The 20,839-nt window shown below is 40.9% G+C and overlaps 1 protein-coding gene across 2 annotated transcripts in view; it reads right to left on the bottom strand.

Moving 5' to 3' along the window:
* Nucleotides 1-20,153, bottom strand: part of LOC120958475 (lachesin-like) — a 43,288-nt gene extending 23,135 nt beyond the window's left edge. The window contains exon 1 of one of the 2 annotated variants that reach the window (XM_040381319.2): nucleotides 19,205-20,153. In XM_040381319.2, the coding sequence (XP_040237253.1) occupies nucleotides 19,205-19,343 (139 nt within the window). In that variant the 5' untranslated portion in view covers nucleotides 19,344-20,153. The remainder of the gene's footprint in view (nucleotides 1-19,204) is intronic. The other variant, XM_040381318.2, reaches the window with a different exon arrangement.
* Between the last annotated feature and the right edge of the window lie 686 nt (nucleotides 20,154-20,839).

Here is a 20,839-nt window from a genome sequence, read left to right as displayed (position 1 = left end):
TGTGGCTGCCGTACCGTGTCGTCGTTGGCGCCAGTTGTTGTCCTAGGACGTGGTAAGACTTTCTGCTCTGGTAAAGGTTTCCCTTCTTCATGCTTAAACGGCTCAGACGGACTACACCGCTGGATAAATCGATGCACCGAGCTCTTACAAGTTTTGTAATCGCCATTAGCATTCAACAGTATGTAGGATGCCGCATTGCTAAACTGTTTTTAGCTGGAGTTTGTACTGCAATGCTAGAAGCAGCTGTAGAAAGCATTAATAATAACTTTCCTTTTCTAATGCGAGGGTTGAAATAAATGAGATCGATGCAATTTCATCAGGATAACATACGCAATAAACGAGAGTTGATATTTATTGCTTTGCGTTGTTTCAATCGGAGAAAACAACAATGATATGGATGAGTTTGTATTCGTTTGTGTCACTGTAGACTGTCATTAGGCTCGGAATTCAATAATTAGTATACGCATGAACCCAACTGGGATTCAAGAGATGAGTAATGTGTCCAGAGGTTTATTCCGTTTTCGCTGTACACTTTATTGCAGAATATTCAATTTGTAATTTTTTTTTAGTATTTTTGCTTCGTCATACGATGCCAGAATATAGATATTATAGAATATGAACATAATCCTTAACATTAATGTTAGAGGAAGTCGTTTAATAATATTTAAAATCAAACAACACGTTTTTTTGGCAATGTTGAGTAAACAACTCCCTAACTTTTACAGTTTTGATAATGTGCATGACGTTTTGAAGTTTCTTGCCCAATCATTAAAGCATAAAATTATCCAACTTTTAATTAAATAAATTTTTAATTATGATTTTGTAATATTTGTTACCAATAGCAGAATAAATAATATAGAAAATAATATAGAAAATTTTGTTTTTCTTGGGGTCAGTCCCATGGTACAGTCGTACAGTCGAACCACTCAATAACATGCCCGCTATGGGTTCAAGCCCAGAATGGACTGTCCCTCCGTAGCAAGGATTGACTATCCGGCTGCGTGGTAATGAATTAAGTCTTGACAGCCTGTGCATGTCCGCGTAGGACGTTACGCCAAATAGAAGAAGAAGAAGAAAAATTTTGTTAACATTTTAGATTTAGCAGTATAATTAAAGCAGTTGAAGTTAACATCAAATCCAGATATTGTATTCAGCTCACTTCTGTTATTTATTATCTAAAATTGACTGTCTGCGGTTCAACGTTTTGCTTAAAATAAATTATCAGGCGTATTCTATTCATATAATCGAGTCGTTTCGACGTCGAGTTGATGAATTCTGTGTGTTCTTTTGTATGGGAAAGTTAACTTTGGAGTTTTCTCCAATTTCTCCACTTGAATCGAATCGAGTTCAGAATATAATAAGCCTATAAAACTGCTTAAATATTTACAATATTTGTATATGTCATTACATTTTAACAAATGTTACCAAAATTTTACTTTGATTATGGTAGCTTCAATCAAGGGGCGAATTACTCTATTTATTTAACATAATAAACAAATAATACCGACTAGCATTTGAGCTGATATGTTACACCCATTGTACTGCTGTCAACGTATTCCCATCATAAAACAACGACCGTTTAAGGGTTAATGATTTATTTTTGTAAGCATATTACATAGACGCCGATGGGTTTGTACGCGCCCGTTTCCAACCGATGCGCTACGCTACGGATCTATCCAATCCCTGACGCAAATGGTCACAGCATTAGACTGTCGATTGTAACAATAAACAATGAAACCACGCTCTAAACGACTGATGATATCATTAGCCGAAATGAAAACATCCGCTCACAGTGGGCCAGCCGATACCGAGCGCACGGGGACGCGGAGTCTTTTTTTCCATCCCTCCAGCTTAAGACACACCGATGGATACGCAGGTTTCCTCATTTGTGTCTACCGTCTTCATCGCACCCGGCACAAGCTTCGATACTTGCATCTGCCACAATATGCAATCGATCACGTGCCCTTTCGTCGTCAGAAGAAAACAATCCTTCTCGCGCACCCTAAAATGTTTACTTCGCGCACACACTTGTTTACGGTGCGGCAAAAGGCATCCCACCGGGTTTGCTTTTCACCGGTGAATGGTGATGATAGTTTACAACTGGCATTTTTATTTACGTTTTTCTTTGTTTTAAATTCGACTAAGCGGAGGAATTTTCCTCTTTCTTCTACAGAATGTGGCTTTTCTTGTGTGCCATATGTAGCCAATCACGCTCGGGTTAATAGAAAGGATTAGTTCTGGTTGTGCTTCGGAGAATATTAAGATGTTAAGCTTATTGATGAAACAAATTCAACTGTTTTTCATTCAGGAGGAACGGTCCATAAAGGCTGTATTGCCAAAAAAAGCAATTAATGTATTATTATTTCATAAAAATATGTTATGTCAGTCTGATCTTTTATATGTGATTATATGTGTTGTCGTGTGATATTTTCATCGTTCGAATTTAAAAAGTTCATGTTGACAAATACATTTCTGAGATCGTCTGTCCCGTTCTCAACTCGAGCGGTATAGAGAATATAGCAAAAAATTCGATTTTTTGTTGTAGACGCGATTTCAACACTTCTAATTATTCGTATTACCAGAATCAATAATCATTAAGATTTGTAGCATATAAAGTCAATTATAATGGACCAAATGTAGTGCTATGTGATAACCTCCATAATAGGTTAAATTTTCATTTTCTTTCGCCCTCAAATTAGGCCGTCAAATTCTTTCAACACGGCGCATAATACCCGTTAAGAATGAATACGTATAATTGATAGAACAAACATTGGGCAACACGCTTACATCAACGTAGCATTCTTCCGTACCTTTCCGAATGGCCAACATCTCTTGTTTACCAACGCCTGTTCCCCGGCATCAATACGGCAAGACGATTGAATTAAACGCAATCCTACCCCCCCCACCCCAACACACACAAAACAAGAAGGAAAATTCCTTTTCCACCCATGGATCGTTCCAATCGAAATGAATCGAGCCGCGTTGTCGTATTTGTTCGACGCTGATGGCGATGTTTCTATTATTTATTATGCCTTCTTCCCCTGCCGGAACTGACGCTGACGGGCCAAAAGCGTGTGGGTAGATCGCATACCGAAGCACCGAAACACTCACAACGGACGCGGCGCGTCAGAATCCCGTCCACGCTTCGTACGCACAGTCACAGACGAGACGTACTCATGAATGTGTAAACATTCTGATCCACCTCCTCCGATCGGGCGTTTCGGGTTTTCCGCTTCCAGCGGCATTTTCCGACCATTTAGACGAAAACCCCTTTCGACCCCGAGGCTCACGCTGTCGCCCACTTCCTTTGAACCCAACCGGGGCGGTACACCAACGGGAACGAGAAAGATACAGTTTGTAGCCAATGCGATGGTGGGGATGGAGCATAAAAGAGTTTTCCCCTTTTTAACCTCGAACAAACGGGAGCCTCCGTGTTTTTTTTTTCGGTAGAGGGGAGCACGCTTATTGTGTTGTTGTGCTTGTTTTTCCACGCTCCACACTTTGCGTGCTTCGCCACTTCGTTGTTGAAGTGGGAAACACTTTTCACACGGCAACCTTTAACCGAAAACGGTGTGCTAATCGTTACCGACGAAAAACCCTTTCGCAAGTGGAGCGGGAGGCACCGTTTGAGACGCAAGGGGTAATTTATGGAAATTATGAAAATTGTTATATGATATCCTGATATTTGTATCCACGTGACACACGTGTGTGTGTGCGTAGGTGCGGCCATAACGATAGGCAACACGGTACCGGCCCCAGTTGAACGGGATGTGGAGAACTTGTTGCTACATTATGTTTGTCATCGGATCGACTCCAATATCCGCTTCTCCTCCGGAATGTTTCCGCACATTTGACCCTGACCGTCCTTTCTCCCGTCATAGCTACTGCTAGACATTAATATGCTCACGAATATAGCGCACAACCCTTGCTTTTCAGATTTATGACCGGTAGATTGGATCTGATTGCATCGAATTTCGTAAGCAACCATGCACGTCGCCACGAGCATGTTTTTCTCTCTCCTCTACTGAGGTTCGTTTTTATTCGCCCTTTCACGTTCGGGCAAATGCGTCATTTCGGGACAGTGAATGAAAAAAAAACAACACATAATAATTTAAAGTGCTTTTGACAACTTTTTTTCGGTAGCTCTATTAAACATCGAATGAAACCTGTTTGTGCCTGATGGGTGCAATACGAATGGAACAGCATTCATTTCTTCATTTCTCATTTAATTTGCTATCAACCGGCGAATGTCGTCGTCATGCTGGGGTGTAAATTAATATATGACGAATGCTTGACAGTTGGCGCAAGAATGTCAAAGTTAACGTGTGCATTTAGTGGCTGTGATCAGCGCAGCGGGTTGCGGAATATAGCACAGGGCGTCTGGATTTTATTAATAAGCGCATGAAAATAACTTTTTAAATGTCAATATCGCCGGACCGATGCTCTTCCGCCTTGCCAATGAATGGGTTAGATTGAACGAAAGGAAATGTCGTGGAAAATGAGCAGGTTGCCAAAAATATGAGCGCAAAACATGAATAAGTGACCAGTGTAGGACAAGCGCATACACAATGTTCTGGAACATTTAGCTAACCCCTTTTTGAAGGTTTCGCGTAATCAGCTATTTTTCACATTGAACGTGCAATTTACTGTGGGCAATTATGTTTGTGATTCTCGAGAAGGGAATGAAATGTTATACAAATATGCAAACGTGACTATTTTTTGTACTTTTCTGCCTTTTTTCTGTGTGTAGTATACAATATCTTTCTATAGCATTCGAATACTAGTACCGAACAATAGTTCGCTAGTGTTCATTTGTCTGTAATCGATCAGCATTTATACAAAGGAAGAGGAAAAAAATCTCCCATAGTGCTGTAAATACGAGCTACCGATACCACACTCACTACAATTGTTTACCTCTCTATTCGACCTATGCCAGTTTTTTCTGGCAGTATGCCTGCTGGTGCCGTACTTCAGCGAAGAAGCGTACGTCTTGCTACTAATCGCCATACGTGCCCGGCTGGAACTGGTAGTTTATTCATCAGACTTTTGATTTGCATGAAGCATTACCATTACAACGAGGCAGGTAAGAGCAATCAAACTAGGGCAAAGTCAAGTTCTCTATTGAGAGCAAGAAAATTGAAATACTGAAGGCGTAAGGCGTTGTGGTAACCGGAGAAGTTTCAATCATCCGTCGGTCGACGGGGCCTCATTTGACCTGAGGAAACTATTTCACTGCAGAAACACACTTCCTATGGCTTTGCTCTCTGTTGATCCTTTTGCATTTCCTAGAACTGAGTGTTCATATAGCTACCATCAATCATTTAAAGGTGTAATGCAAGTGATCTTCAATAAAATGCCTCTTTAATGCGCAACAACAAATACAATCAACAACTTATGTGTTGAAAGACATTATAGCGTATGTAACGACAACTACAACGACAACAAAAACAACCCTTCAAAATAAATTCAGCATTATATATGTGAGTGTAACAAAACATAAGCGCGAATATGATGAAATTCTAATCAATGATTTGTTTAAACGAAAGAACAATTGGAATTATTTAATTATGTCATAATTTTATAGGAAATCAAGTAAAAAAGTACCTAAGAGGAGTAGATTAATATTTAATTTAAAAAAAACACACAAAATGTAAATAGGTAGTTATGACAAAAAAGAAAAGGAGCTAACGTTATTAAAAGGAAAATATATTAATTAAAACCAATAATAATCAAAAGAAAGGAAAACAAACGACATCTGTAAAATTGTTTCGATATTAGTCAAAAATGCATAAGGCATTTACTTTACGTTACGTTGTCTGAAAAAAGCAATAAAAACTTGTAAAAGAAAACACTAAAATTACTCAGAAAAGTTTATATTCTTTAGATAACAAAACAAAATACATTGTTACCATGATTAGACACACAAATTTCTCAAACAAATCTGCAACACTGAATAAATTTGAATAGTTTTTTTTTGTAAACATGCCGCCTTCGAGTGTTGCACATTTTCTTTCGTATTTTTCCCCTCAGTGGTGACCTCAAAGAAAAAGTTTTACAATCTGTAACGAAAAATTCCCGTGACTGACGCGTCTTAACCAGAGCACGAAAGAACAACTTATCACAGCAAATCTTGTCTACATCCTTCCCACGCATATTCACACCTATGTACCATTTGGGCCGGTATCTGTCTGCTGTATTTCCACATATATCCATATAGTTGGTCCGAAGCAACAAAAAAAAAACATTCAAGCTGTGTTAAACTCAAGCAGGAAGTATAGCGACGGCTACAGTCCGAGCTCACCATGTTATCACTGCAGTCATTTTTCAACCTTCTCCGAAAGTCACCAGAATCGTTTGGGGTTTGGAAACATCTGGAGAGTTTTGTAAACGTAATCCTTTCCCATTGCTCTAGCGGATTTCTTTAGAACCGGCACGTGGCCGCATTGTTTGCGTGTGTTTTTCTATGTGATTATGGTATGTTGGTTTGCAGCAAAAGAAAAATCTCACTTTACTACGAAGAGCAGACCCAACGCGGAGAACCCTTGAAGCTTGAGATTCAAATTCATCGTCAGTATCAAGTCGTGTGGCATATTTTATCGATTGCTTTTGGCTGCCTGCAGTGGGGGCTTAGAGGAGGGGGGAAGAGGTGAAATCGACCAATAAAAATGCAAGATGAAATTCACCTAAATCCACATAATTTCCAGCAAAGCCTGCTCACGTGTACAACGCGACCTACTGACAGCCAGTAAGGAAAAAATAACATCAATAACGCAACCTTTACATCAACAACCCAATTTCCGCATAAACCCTACGATGTAACACCTTCAGAGTGATAAAATACGCATTGAACCGGTCAAACAGAAGCGCAACTAAATAAGTATAAAACGTGTTAGTAAGTTGGGCACTAAGTGACACGCATACACTCGGCCCATGCTGTAGCTCTTCCCAAGAGCGTGGTGAAAAGTGCAATGCAGTATGAAAAATCCAACCACAAACCGGGCCAGTCGCTGCCGTTGCCATGATGTCTGGCAACATTCGAGGGCATCCATCGAGGAGTTTCGTTCCAATGTGTAGCTCCCTTCATTCTCCACGCTTAGCTAATGTCATCCCATGTTGGCTTTTTAATGCATAAATAACAGTGCGCTATTTTTACCACCGTTTAGCCAAACGAGTATCGTGTTTTATTTCTCATTTTCCCGTCCGCTCGAGGGTTCTACTCGAACCACATTCTCTGTCGTATGTGTGGTGTTTGTGTGCGGAACCACCGAAAACTCAAGTATGGAATCTCTTACCCCGATGCAAGCCCAACTGAAACGCCGCAAACGTAAAAACGCGACGATATAGGGAATACGATGCCAACTTTATGCGTTCAAACATTATGATTTTAATGAACTCCGGTATACCTAGCAAGGCTCCGGTCACGGTCTCGCTCATACGGAACTAACCCTGAGGGCCGCTTCTCTTTCGGCCTCATCGTTAGGCATCATCCGCTTTGTCACCCTCGGAATCGTTGCAATGTTGGATGGCACGCCGCATGCATCTGGATCGTGAAGTGATGCGATCCGTCCCCGACCAGTTGGTTGAACCTTTTAGCGGTGGTTTGTCATCTATCTGTCGGGATCGTACACACAGGCGTGTTCGTTGCTGCCACGAGACATTGTGTAAGGCGACGGTGACGGCGACACGACGTGAGCGCTGATCACCTAAACATGGGATCGTGGTTATGTGATGCCACTAACCGACCGCACCGCGCTGGTATAGGAGGGAAGATTTGTAAATTAGCTAAATTTAAATTCGATCACAGCCGCGGGGTTTCTTCTTACACTGGTTGGAGAGTGTGAGGTAGGAATAGTTGTTTTCGTCGTATGGTGTATGGTGAGCTCGCGTGTTGATCATTATCTAAATTGCATCGTATTGTTTTTGATAAATTCTGGGGAGCGTAAAGAGTGATAATTCCTTGTGCTTTTAGAGCCGTGACGATGCCAGATAAATCAGAACCCGTCGTACAAGAATGTGAAATACGTCTTTGAAGTTGTTCGTAACGATTTTATCACCGTTAGATAGAAAGACTCGTACAAATGAAAATATTTCATGTACAATATTAAATATTGAATGTTTCTTATATATTGTAACAAAACAACTTACGGCTTTAGAAATTATTTTCTCTCGAATGGCAATGTTAAACTCGAGTTAGAGATAAAGAGTTAGAGTAAACCATACTAGAAAACAGTTTAAGGACGATAACGATTTTAATCCATAAATGAATCTCTCTTTAGTTAACTATAAGTACTAAGATTCGAACTGCTTCAAACTTTTCTTAAGAATTATACATATTGAAACATTTGTCACGCGTATTATTATTATATTATTTATATTATTATTAGTTTATTATTATAATTAGTAAAATAGGTAGCAAATTTGATTACATTTTTCAAACAAACAAATTTAGATTATTACAAAGCACCTAATACATGTTTTTTCTTATGTATTTTATGTATTTTATTCCCACACACCCTACGCCCTTCCTTTTTACATGTTTACACCGCACCGTACAAATGGCATAATGCGGCCAATCCACTTTACACCCACATACATTATTAGTGGACAAACAAAACAAAGCGAGACCTCGTTCGAAATCTGCACTTTCATCTTGCCTACATTTGCACCCTCGTATTTAACATTCGCACCTATACGTACATGAGTGTCCTGCCCCAGGGAACCCTTATTCTCGGCCGGAAAAGATGAAATATGCCGCAAGCAAAACTGTACGAAGTTGCTACCAACTGTGAGCTGAATTTGTACACATGAAACGGCAACGACTACAACAGCAGCAGCACGACGATAACAACGACAACGGCACGAGGAGAGCAATGAAAGAAAGTCAAAATAAAGCAGATGGTTTTTGGCAAAACGAAATTACGCCATTGTTACCCTAATGTATTATGTATCGGAGGGACGTTGTGCCAAAATCGCGCTTTTTGAACGCCTTGCAGGGCTTCACTTCCTGCGGTGCGGGAGGGCCGTACAGTAAGATGACGTTTTGCCCCTAACCAATTACCAATACAACTGCTTGCTGCTGCTGCTGCTGCTGTTGCTGCAGTAGGTGATCCTGTTTGTTCCATTTGATATGACGCTGATTGGCTGCCTAACTTTGTTGATTTGCTGTTTGTGCATCTGAATGTTGAATAGTGTAAACATTTCGAAAGAAACGGACTAGCAAAGTTTCTTTGCTGACTTTATGAATCATGTTTTTAGAATCAATTTGATCTAATTTTATAAATCATTGTTATACTCTATATCATCAGCACCAGCAAAATAAGCATGTAAACTTATGTTAGCCAACAATGTAAGAAAAATGAGAAACATTATCTGATCTGAACGTTATCATTCTTCTAGGCAAACTCAAAGGCACACTATTTTTTTAAAAACTTCATTTTTTTTATTCATTCATCTCAAAACAGCTGACCTAATGTAGCATATCTGCTACACCGAATTTATTATAATACACGCGGTCAACTATAGACACATTGTAATACACTTCGGAAATCCAAATCACACCAATGCAACACATTCATTATAACACACTCAGCAAATCAGATCATACCATACCATACACCTGAAAGTGTTCGGGCCACACCGTTCATACAAAAACAATTGTAAATACACACTTATTGAAAACACCCGAAACAAGGTAAATAAGCGAATCAGGCGTTCCTGCAGCAAACCGATAACGCATTACCTTAAAAGCGCAACTTAGATAAAGATCGACGAAAACATGCGTTCTTTCGCAACAACAGTTGAAACCTTATTTCCCAAAACATGAAATGAGCAGTTTAGGTACATATCAACAGACACTTCACATCAATTCAGCTTATAAATTAACAGCTTATAACAAGCTGATAACAATAACATATAATTAGGACAAAAACATCTTTTGAGTATAAATAATACCAACCCCACTAGGGCAGGTCAGATTTCTTCGGACTGTCAGGATAGGACTATACCCTTGATAAATCTTTTGACTTCTCGTTCAAAGATTTTATTTTTGTTCTCCTATCCAAGGAAAGACCTCTAAACTCTAACGTTTCCAGTAAGGGTAAGGGAAAACCTCTTAAGGGTTTTTATGATCCAACTCAGTTCTGCCTATTTCGCCATAACGATTATCATCCTTAACGATGTCTAAAAGTCACCATAGCCAGCGCAAGTTCAAAGATACTGCATGACGACCGTATCCATAATCAAACTTATTTCACTAAGATATTTAAAAAAAATAGTAATGTTCAGCTTACTGCATCATTTCAAGTTTTGTTTTTCATGAAGAACTAGCGGATATGCTTTCCCAAGACTGTCATATCTTCTCCGTGTTACTAGCCTTTATAAAGCATATATAAAATAAACGAAAAGCGTTAAGTTTACTGAGGCAAGCCGGTCCGAGGTAGTCACAGTAAACTTAATGCTATCCGTTGCCACAAATGGTTTGCAAAGATGAATGATAGATTTTAAAATTAGATTAAATTATTAGTTTGAAAGATTCTCATTCGTCATTAGACGAATAGCCAAAAATGTCTATAAAAACAAACTTAAAAAATAACAGATAATTACAACCACTCACTTATTTGATGCACCTGATTATTCTAAATTAAACACATGTAATAAAAGCTTTTTGTGATCAATAACATTTAGTGCATGATATCAAAAACTTGGAGCTGTCTGCCTGAATAACTGAATAATGTTCATTAGAACCATTGTGTTTGATACATTATTTCATAATTTTCACCAACTCATGTCAGTTGAAACTGTTTTTCGTTTTTCAAGTATTGAATGTATGTCATTGCTGATTTGGTTTCAAAGCTGCAGCTCAATTTAGTTCTTTAATATTCACCATGTAACATCAAACCCAAACATAGTCCGCAACCACAATTGAAAATACTGTGGAACGTAGGATATGCGAGTATCTTTACTAAGGTTTTTATCGCAGTCAATCACAATCCAGCCGATATCTCAGACATTCCACCATAATATCCGTGCATGAAAACAATAAGAATAGAAATGGCTTATCTATCAACTGCAATAATACAAAAACCAACAGCAATTCATAAATCAATAGTCGCTTCCTATAGCACACCACTTATAATGCAAAAATATCCTTAGATAAAATGGGATAACGTATGGCTCAATATAAATGGTAAACAACTCAGGACAAAAAAGCTATATGTACTTGTGGGCCAATGAATGAGTTTACACTCAGGAATTAAAATGTAAATATAATTTAGCTAACAGTCCTAACTGTGAAAAATGTGGCTGTGTTGAAAACATTGAACACTAAAAGAATGTCGAGAGAGAAAGAGGAACTGGGAACTATTCAGTGAAGCAGCTCAAGAGCTCAAAATTTGAGTATTGCCGTTCGATTGATTGATAAAACAAGACTTTAGAATAAATAACAACAAGGGAAAACAACTAACAACTAAACAGCTATTCAGCAGTTACATGATAGGAATAATTTAAAATGAAATCCACCCACATATAGATAAACATGGTTTAAAGCAGATACTAAAATTAGTCTAAAAGATAAAGTAGGTTGTATTTGAGTGAATGATGGAATAAAAACTGTAGTTTATGATTTTTATTTAAAAAAAAAATGTATCCGGCTATTCGTATATCGTATATGTATAAAACATGCCCTTCATGGGTCTAAGTCCCGAATGGACCGTGCCCCCATACGTAGGACTGACCCAGTAGTGGTACTTTTGACGAAACGATGTAATGTGGAATCTTATATGCTAATATACTGCAAGCATTCACTAATAGCTAACATGGATGTTTGAAAATCTATTCCTTCAGCGAAGAAATTAAACAACCCGTTTCATATTTAAGTGCTTCGTGCAATAAACATGTTATTTGTTACCTTAAACGAAGGTAAATTTAACAAAAAAATACTAAAAGATCCAATCATAGCACTATAAACATTTGGGGCGCCCAATATGTAATCACTGTTTTAATAACATAACCGACGACAAATGCAGCCATCGACAGAAGCAGGAAGTGGAGCCAAATCGTGCTCGTTTCGTAGCGTCGTGAATGGAATGGCATTAAAAATTTATCCAATAACTGGCGATTGATGAATTCTAGTGCTTCCTTTTTTACCCAACACGATCCAACATCTTGAAGGTACTAAAACCCCTCCGTTGGAACCAAAAATGTCCGTAATCGGAAATCTACTTTCTTTTTTTTTGTGTCACTCCCGTTCGACTTTTGTAGCAATCAAAAGCAAAATATAATCGCCTTCTGTCGGTGCAAGGGAAAGGACAAACCCGCTGTTTGCCATATCGAACCGCGGACAAAACTTCGATCAAGAACGACGGCCAACCTCCGGATGCATTTGGAAGGCAAAATTAAAATGCAAGCTGCACTTACGAAACAAAAGTAGCACGACACGACACGGCCCGTTACGATTCCACCACCCGGACAGGACAGGTTTTCGACTTTTCCCACTCCTGAAAATTGGAAAACTATTGACATTTATTTGTATAACTTCTGTGCACGTACATGTGTGTGCTGCCCGGGGATGGCTGTGTGCAGGGTATCGACCCAACCATCGCAAAATCTTGGTGGAATGCTGCCGAAATCGGAATAGCACCACAGAAGACACAGTGCACAGGAAATGAGGCGCCGTTTTGGTACGCCTTTCGCACATCGCACGAATCGAAATTGTGAAAAATCTGAATTCTGACCACGAGTCGTAAGAATTTTTGCTTGGGTCATCTCTCCGTTGTCCGCGTTTTTCGGGAGATAATGCAATACGATAGGACGTGCGGGTGGCAGGACCGGTTCGGCAAAATGATATCTACAGTATCTGCACGCCAACTGTTTCGGGTTGGCTGAACTGTACTTCTCACCCAGTGGACGCTATTTTTGAAACGATCATTATTTATTCCGTCCGTTGCATTTTCTACGCGTTCGAAGTGAAACCATCTAATAAAACCACAACCAAAACGACATCGCTCGCATCTCAATCGCTGTTCCGAGTCACAATTAGTGGTCCGGGAAGCGGAGTGAGTGGATGGGCGGCAAATGTTTCCATTTCACGGCTGCGACACGCTGGTGGCAGTTTTTAATGTTGGCTTGTAGCTATTAATTTTCGGTGGTGTTAAACGATCCCAGATGGTGCCGTCTGGATGGTGGGTGGATACCGTGTCGACCTTCGATCGCAATACGTAATATGCTGACAGTTTACATGGTTGCCGGTTAACTGATGGGTGATCATCGTGACCGCTGGCGATAATGATTTAAGTAACGGGCGTTTGATAATTTTGCATGAAAAATATATTGATACAAATGGTGGTTATCTTCGGATGAGTTTTACACAGTAATGTAAAAAATAAATTAGGTTCTGATGTTCTAATGTTTGAGTCATTCAAAAGTCTGTAAGGATTGATTATTTAAGACCAGTAATAAAAATCTGGAAGAATTTATTTACAAAATCTCACAGGTAAAACCTAACGGGGAAACATTCCGCAAGGCAACAATAGAAAAACATCTAACTAAGATATACCAAGAACTCTAAATATTTTGAGAATTATATGTAAGACAAAAATCAACTATAAAAGATTCTCTACGCAGATTATCTTATATCTTCTATTTCATAGAAGTCTTGAAATAAACAATCATTGAAGACTATGAAAAGAGTGAGCCCAAATTAGGGGTTTCGGGATTTTTTTACAGTTATAGATAATTACATATATTTGCCTAGCAACTACAAAACATCCGTTTTTGGTAAACATTTAATGCTAATTAGTTTTCTTTTTTTACTTTGAAACATATAAAATGCGCAACTAAAAATTGCCAAAACTTGTACAAAATGACCAAAATATCGGTATGTAATTTTTATCAAGAAAAATTCATTTCATTCATTTCTATTTCTTTCGTTTATGAATAAACCTGCTGCGTATGGAGATGATCACTAGCGATTATTAGATTTTGTTTTGATAGTATAAAAAATTTAATTGGTACTCATTTTATTACTCTTAAAATTAATCTGAATAATTGAAAACTGTTTTGCAATATACATTTTAGCTAAGACACTGATATAGGCTCATTATGTTATGTCATTCATAAAGGACTTTTTCCAAAAGAATTCCAATGTAACATTGTCATTTCGTGTGAAAGGCAAAAAAGGTGCAGACACTCCTTTAAGCAAGAATGCTACAACCGAATTATTTAAAAGATTCAGATGAACATGACGATTAAACAATTCAACGCCTGAGACATACATACACACTTTCACTCCATTGTATGAATAAAACAACAACAACAAACAGTCACTTGTAACCTTACCAAACCATGGGACGCACCCCGCCCGAGAATTTCTGCAGATCTTTCCAACACATCCTCACTGTGTCCTATTTATTTGTGTGTTTAAAGACTTAAATTTGGAGCACCGGTACGCGGTAAAATTCCGCCACAAAGCCCAGCACCAAACTTCGTGCAATATCATTTTTCACCAATCTTTCACAGTAGGGACACCGGCCACAGAACCGGTTGGAAGGAATGAAAGGAATAATAAACTGAGCCCACCGAGTGCGCCTCTCAGCGCCGGTAAACAAACGAACGGTTGACTTTCCGGCGATGCGTAAACTTAACTCGGGGACCGGAAAAGGATTGCGTTGGCAACGAGCGAAGGCGGAGGCGAACCGTCAGCAACCAACCGTCACCACCGGGGAGAAGGGCTTTAAGAGCAACACGTAGAAGCCCGTTGGAATCGGATGGCGTGACAGTGCTTGTGAAGAAAGGCTATTCGTTCGATTAAATTATGCAGAAAATTTCACGAATTTCAATTTAATTTTCCAATCTTTTCACTTCACACCTAATAATGGTTAATAGAACGATGGAAATCGGCAAACCGGCGGGAGGGCCCGCCGGAGAACCACATTCCATGGGCTGGTTAATGGCGCATACACACGATGTCACAATGTGGTGTTGCCGCGCACGGTGCGCGTTGCGAGTGCTTTATATTGCACCATCCTTTCTTTTTTTTTGTGGAGGCGAAAATAGTCGATCTCTTAAGAATGTTGACTTTTCCCTTTTCTAATTCCAGTGGCTCCAAGAAATTTGTTGTCGTTTCGCTATCATCACACCCTTCACGGTACTGTCAAAATCTTACGTGACTACGTCGATCATCGATGGGTTGATGATTTGACAGAGAAAAGGAATTACAAAAGAGTCCCTCTGGAGATAAACATTCAATTTGAAAACGTCTATTAAATGGTAAAGTTAATGGTCCTTTGCCTAGCATTGACTTGTGCAAAAAAGGACACAAATCAATCTTTAACCCTCATTTTTTTAGGATTTTATAGCTTATAGTCCATTGCATCCAAGGATAATAAAAAAGATCCTGTGAAATGTGCGCATGTAAATATTTGAATTAGTGTAGAAAAAATATAAAATATGGAGTACCTGCTTGTACAGTAAAGCAAGCAAATCAGTGCATGAGAAACGACCTGAATTATCGGCAATATTGAGGAAAAATGTGCATGTAACTTAATAAGAAAATCAACAAAACGGTATTAGTGTCTAGGCTTACAATAACATGGAGCTTACAAAGCATCGGTCTAAAGTCTATCTATAGACTCATACTTCAAAACACACCTTTTGTTCCTTCCAAGGTAATCAAATCATAACAGCTCCTACTACGTGCAATTGGTGAGCAACATATTACTCTCCTTTCAAACCAAGCCAAACATTCGCCCCCAAACTAGAGGCTGCACAGCATGCGGACATGTTCCCAACCTGGGCAACAGGGCCTGCTCGTGTTCGGATCACCTTATCATACCTGCCTAAGGTACGTGGTACATCGATTCTTGTCACATCTTTCGCCAGAAGAAATCTGAATTAATGAACTCTACAGATTATCCACTTCGTTCGAGACTCAACGACCTGTATCCATCGGGTGGGAAGAATTTCCCTACCGAGGGGCGCAGGTGACCAGTGTTTTACAAGGCAGAGAGCAAGGTGTGGAATATTCCTAGAACACTGAAACGAGGACGAGTCAAAGACATTCCTTTGGCATCCGTTTCTCGAGAAAAAAGCATGAGAGATTACTGTCGAGAAACGGGACGAAGCTCCAGCTCCAGGTTTTTTGGAGCGATAAATGTGTAGTAAATAGAAGAGGGTGGAAAAAACCTTTCAACATGCCCTTGTTGTTATGCACGAGCAAGAGTACATTTTAAAACATTGCTCGTGTACCGGGCACAACTTGCACAGGCCACAAACGAGATGTCTGCAGGGCGCACTGGGCACTCCCTAATGGTCATTCCAGTCAGCCGGTCAGTCTCCGGTCTGTCGAAGCGCCGCGCACCTTCCCTCGTTCTTCACTATCACCACCATCGGTCCCGCCGACCGATGCCCCGAAGGTGCAAGACTTGCTTTCTGCAAGCATCTGCCACCTGTGTGCGGGTGGGGCACCTTTCTTAGACCGACAGGGCACGAGAAGAAAAAGCGAGCTGCCCCAGCTACCTCAACCTTTCTCGCTTCTCGCGTGGAAGCAGCGTTTTGCTGGCCTTCGGCGATTAACGCTTTAACTTTTCACGTTAAATTTGCAAAATAAACATTCGTCCCGGCACTACGGACCGGTGGTACATGGACAGCAACGGACCGGTGGCCGCACCAGCGAATGCATACAGATCAGCTTTTTATCGTACTGCAGAATGTACTGAAAGTCGTTATGTAAAGTGTGGTGGGTAAGGTTTGGTTGTTGGGTTGAGGATTTCGTACGTTTTACCGGTCGGCCGGTCGGCCGCACGGTGCCATCGCGCTACTATCGTAACAACCCGCGGGTGGAGGCGCGAGTGTGCCCGAAGTTATCTGTGGGATTTCTTTTTGTTTTGTCTATTACACACTGTACTGAATTTTTTCCTTCCCGTGGCTGTACTTTCTATTTACTTTAGTAGGATTCCATCCCTGTCCCCTCCTGTTGTGCCGTTTGGTTTGCTTTGCTGCGAGCACGAAAAACGCCGAGCCGAGACGGAGTCTGATGAATGCTAAATGACCGAATACATTCTACCGCTCTGGAAGGGGGGCTAATGTGACTTGGCTGGGCACTGGAACGAAGCTGCTGGCAATTGCGTTAAGCGTTGGATTCGATTAAATTCTTCACGACGCGAAACAAGATCAACATAAACTCGTGGGCCAAGTTGCTTCTTGCGCTTGGAAGCGAACCCTCGGGGGGAAGCGAAACGAGAAAGCGAGTTAGCGAAGGCAAACGCGCCAGGTACGTGCCGAAAGAGGCTCATTGAAACTCAAATCAATTGCAAGATTCACCCACACACACACAGTGGGGAAAGGGAACGTAGCGATAAGAGGAGGGGGATGGCTAGGGAGCCATGTACCCGTGTGATAGGTTAATGCTGATTACGATGTTGATCGCACCTCGGTGCAGCAACATACGACAACGACGATGATGCCGATGACGATAACGATCCCAAGACGAGATACTGTGAACGTCAGTGATTACGGTACCACACGCAAGGAGATTGTTATGGCTGGATGGGATTTTGAATGCCCTACTTGGCATTCACTCGAAGCGCTTCGCACACGACAAACACCGAAGGATACAAACAAACATTCACCTACGCCCTCAGTACTTCTTGCCCCTCCGGTCCTCTGAGCAATCCTTTCAAATGTATGCCGTGTCATTGTGTCCAGTAGAAACACGGTCTTCACCCCCTGTGGGTGAAGAAATAATCCGAACCAATTAATTGGCGTCATTGAAGTCTAATGAATTTCAATTTATTGATAATGGCTACTGCCCAGAAAAGGTCTGCCCGAAATAAGCTATACAAAATGTCTCTCTATCTTTCTCGTTTCAATGCCTGGGTAGGAAGCTATCTCAAAGCTGACTGCCGGGACGAACACGCACACCCTCTCGGGCACTTGGTTGATTAGAGGAGAAAGAAAATTTCTCACGTCTTCTAAACAAACTGTCCCAGTGTATGGGATACAGTAGGGGATTTTGGCACCAATCACTTGTGCAACTTCTTACGGTCAATGAGACCGAGGGCCTGTTGTTAAGGACGAAATCAGGTCAGGACATTGTTGTGCATTATTCAATTTGCACTGTCACAGTCAAAATGATGTCGGTGCAGTTGCTGCAGCTACTATGGCAACGTTGCTATCCGAAGCAACCTTAATCGTCTTTTAAACACTAATCATTTATTATTACCCCTTTCGCATCGGCCGGAGTGTAAAAACGGTCCTTCAGATCCAGTTTTGCTACGCTAGCAAATCGATCCAATCCATCTTGATACTTCATCTCACAATTTATGCTCAAGAGATACTCAACTCGCCGGCTACAGGCTAAAAATCTCCTGGTACAGGTAAGAAAAAGGCTCTACAAATAGTACCCGCCCAAAAGTAAACATTTCATCAATGCTAACGAAGTCACGGGAAAACAATGTGGCGTGGTCGCCTCTCACCCGCCTATCTTTTGGCACTGAATCGCGTGGTAGGTGTAATGCGTCTACCACCGTTTTGCTCTATTCTGGTACTGCTGGGGCATTTATCAATGGTACAATTTCCGCCCACACAACGATACGGATCGGTGGGAAATCGGAGAGGAAAGAAAGGATACAAGCGGCGCGCCAACAAGCACTCACTCACTCGCTCAAGAAGGGAAAAAGTCAAACAAAATAGCTTATCCTTCGGTATCCGCTCCAGTGCCACTTCAGCAGCAGCTTCGCGTGAATTGTTATATCGGGGTGATGTACGCCGTAAGGATAAAAGGATCTTCTACAGTCGCCTCTTCTGGAGACGCTTTGCTTTGTTGGCAGCAGTCTCTGTGGGTCGTCGTCAATAGAGCATACACCCTCGAGGGTGTCTTTGCCGCCTTTCGACGGAAGCACAGACACCGGTGCACAAGCCTGCCAGTTATTGGATGAGCGTCCCTTAAAGCATAAGTTTAATTGTATCAACAAACAAGTGTAAATGCGCAAATCTGAGAAGAAACGATGTTCTGATGTTCGTTGTTACGGTTGAATTGGTTGAAGACTCAATAGCAAACGTTACGGTGGTAATAAATGTCGACATTTATTATACTAGTGTGTTGCATTTTTTGTAAACATCAACTAAGGTTTTTTGCCTCAAGTTCTCTGAGCGTATTAGATTAACACTTATCTTATCAATCTCGCTTGGCACGAAATATGTCACTTACCATTCGCTACCATTCCCGTATTGGACGAAGGACCAGGACTGCCTACAACACCGTGAGCCAACAGTCCAACCAGCAGCAACTTCACCGGCAACAAGATGGCCATCATCAGGAAGGCCCCCGCACTATCAAAGGGGGCCATCCTTGTGCGACTGGACCAATGCCCGCTAACCTTATTCACTGGTTTGTCAAATAATCGGCTCTTGAATCACTCACACTCGTGAATCTCCACTGCAGATCACTGTTAACACGATTACGATCGCGTTTGTTGATAGGTTACTGTTACGCAAATAATTATGCTTTTAACTTTTTAGGATATTAATATATTTTACTGAACAATTTTTACAACTTTACGAATAGGTAAGTATTTATTTTACACTCTCACAGCGATTAGATGTATTATCGCCTCGTACTGATTGTTTTAAAATTATTTGTCAAATTATCTTAACCGTTGTACCTTTTAATCACAAACTACACACCAAAAAGCACGATCACTCAAATATGTCTCGTTTCTTGCACTGTTTCGTTGACTTTATTGGCCACAACTAAAAAAAACACATTCCGTATATCGGATATGATTCACGTTCCTTTCCACTAAATCATTATTTTATCCATTTTTTATAGGACCAACCTCCGCAAACAGGAACAGACCCGTGTTCCGTTTTCCGTTTTTTTCCGATGCTATCGATAATTTGATTTGCTCCCAATTGCTTGATCACTATCGGGCGTTACGTACAAGCAGCGGTCCCTACCAGGGTTCGGTGCTCACCAACTGCCATAGCACAACACACCGTTACTGCTCACCGGGAAAACTTGCTTCCGCACGACGCTGCATCCGAGACAACACTGAAAACGCATTCCGTGTGCCGCATCCATCCGAGCGCACTGCGCTGAACAACCGCACATGTGTATCCGGAGCGGCATAACCACCCATCGCCAACATCATGAGTATCATCATCATCATCATCAGCATCATCATCAAAGATCTCAATGGCAACGTGGTTTGACACGCGGCTAATGATGCTCTCCGTGTTTACCTTTCGAAATGTCAAACTCACCCGAGAGACCGATGTACAGAGAGAGAAGGAAAGAAAGAGAGACAGATCTGCCACAGCATCCACGACAAGTGAGTCAAATTTCGCTCTCTCCCATAGAGAATCGTTTGTTTACATTTCACCGGAACGATCAAAGCAGTCCCCATGGTACGCGTATCGGTCGCGATTTCCCCTTCTCTGTCAAAGGACGCACCCTTCGGGTTGTTAACGAGGGGAAAACGAGGGAGTTGTTCTCGGGTGGATTGTGTTTTATTGCGCACGTGCAGTAATAAAAATGGGAAAAACAAACCGACCAACATGTTTCGATACAGTTTTTCTCCGCTTTCTATGGCTTCGGCAGATGAGGAGGACGATGGATGGCCGGTAGTATCCTATTTCCGGCGCAAAGCAAGTAAGTTTCTCCTGTTTTTCACACTGTATGCATACCTACTCGCTTCGTCCTTTACAGGATGGTACAAACATTTGTCGGTTGTTTTGATGCTCTCGCGTTCGAGCACACCACCCAGAAAGAGGATAGCAATCGTTAAACGTCCTTTTCTTTCCCACCCGTACGGCACCATCCGTAAACCAATCAAATTCATTC

Source organism: Anopheles coluzzii, chromosome 3 (genome assembly GCF_943734685.1).
Source record: "Anopheles coluzzii chromosome 3, AcolN3, whole genome shotgun sequence".
Taxonomy (NCBI): domain Eukaryota; kingdom Metazoa; phylum Arthropoda; class Insecta; order Diptera; family Culicidae; genus Anopheles; species Anopheles coluzzii.
The sequence above is the reverse complement of the archived record's forward strand: the minus strand, read 5'-3'. Positions and strand labels throughout refer to the sequence as shown.